This window comes from Nematolebias whitei, chromosome 17 (assembly GCF_014905685.2).
Source record: "Nematolebias whitei isolate Nwh7 chromosome 17, NemWhi1, whole genome shotgun sequence".
NCBI lineage: Eukaryota > Metazoa > Chordata > Actinopteri > Cyprinodontiformes > Rivulidae > Nematolebias > Nematolebias whitei.
Window position 1 is genome coordinate 41,723,391 of NC_056514.1, and position 1,537 is coordinate 41,724,927.

Below are 1,537 nucleotides of genomic sequence, written 5' to 3' on the forward strand. Positions count from 1 at the left end.
CCTGAGCCTTGACTAGGTAACACGACATGCCTGAGCCTTGACTAGGTAACATGACCCACCCAAGACCAAACAAACCCCTGACAAACTTTTTAAATCGCTGACAATAGTTTGTTAATGAATTAGTCGAGGATTTTCACCTTTTGTTCAGCTCAGTGATGTTTTGAACACCTTATGAACCAGTTTGGACCTGAACTGTTTCAGGTTCTGGAGGAGTTGTGTCAGAAGAATAACTGGGGCCAACCGGTCTATCAGCTCCACTCAGCCATCAGTCCAGACCAGAGACAGCTGTTCCTCTATAAGATCACCATCCCAGCCCTGGCCTCTCAGCTCCACACAGCGTGAGTGTTACTGGTTTTTACTGGTCTGACCAGTCTTGACTGGATTCAGGAGGTCAAACTCTGGTCAGTCATTTGGCCCAATCGGTCTGACAGTAGACAAACTTTTTACAACTAAAACCTGCCAATCAGTGGGTAAATATTACCTGAAGTACAATTAGACTGAAGTAAGTTTCATGTAATGAACCAGACTGTTGTTTAGTTCAAAGACCTCAGCTGGTTCTGATCCACATTCGTTTGGTGCTGCATCTCTGCAGACATCCCTTCACTCCTGCCAAGCTGTGTGCGTCTGTCGAAGAAGCTAAAGTCCACGCAGCCGAACACACGCTGCAGATCCTCGGCCTGCAGACTGAGGGTGCCGCTGAAGGCAGCTGTGCTGCTGCAGCGGCCGTGGCCTCGGTAACCTTCCCAGGTATGTGAAGGTTCGTACCCAGAACAACTAACTCTCCTGTCAACGACCCACTAACAGCCTCACAGCTGAACGTTGGATAAAACACCCAGTCAGATAACATTTGTTTCTGCAGGCTTTGCTCTGGCGAGCCCGGCATCGTCCGTGGTTGCCTCCCAGCTGAAGCAGGCGGCCTCTCTGGGTCAAGACCTGACTGCCTACACCACCTTCGAAGGTTACCCTGCATTTGCTGTGGCGGCGCGGCACGCCGACGGATATGGCGTTTTCTAGAACATCAGTTCCAGAGAAGAAAAGCTGCATTTACACTTCACTGCTTCTATCAGCTGATCAGTAAATCTGATTATTGATCCCAGATCAGGCCTTCATTGGTGTTCAGCATCTTTAGAGCAGATTTGTGTGAATGCACCTTTAAACTGCTGGGTCCAGTCTTCACAGCAGATCAAGCTTCTAACAAGTTTTAAAATCTTTGGAGTTTGATGGTAAAAAAAACCCCACAGTAGGAGAAAATATCTTACCTGTCAGCTGCCCAGAAACCAGACCCTCCACTGTCCCGTCCCTCGCTTCTTTATCTCCTTCATCTCACCTGTTTCTACTCGTTAATTAAACCAATTATCTGCCTGTTAATTGAATCAGTTATCTGCTTGTTAGTGAAAGCTCATTCTGGGTCATGGAAGATTTTTAATAAATAAATCAGATTCAACTGATTAGTCTAACAGATTTTTGTTTTAGGCCAATAAAACTAAAATTTTGTTGAATTAAACAAAGTTTACTTTAAAACCTATAAACCTGAAAA

At 45.7% G+C, this 1,537-nt stretch overlaps 1 protein-coding gene across 1 annotated transcript in view; it reads left to right on the plus strand.

Moving 5' to 3' along the window:
- a1cf (apobec1 complementation factor) overlaps positions 1-1,537 on the plus strand; it is a 19,825-nt gene extending 18,288 nt beyond the window's left edge. The window contains exons 9-11 of the mRNA XM_037690979.1: positions 202-338; positions 593-747; positions 860-1,537. Coding sequence (XP_037546907.1) covers positions 202-338; positions 593-747; positions 860-1,014 — 447 coding nt within the window. The 3' untranslated portion in view covers positions 1,015-1,537. The remainder of the gene's footprint in view (positions 1-201; positions 339-592; positions 748-859) is intronic.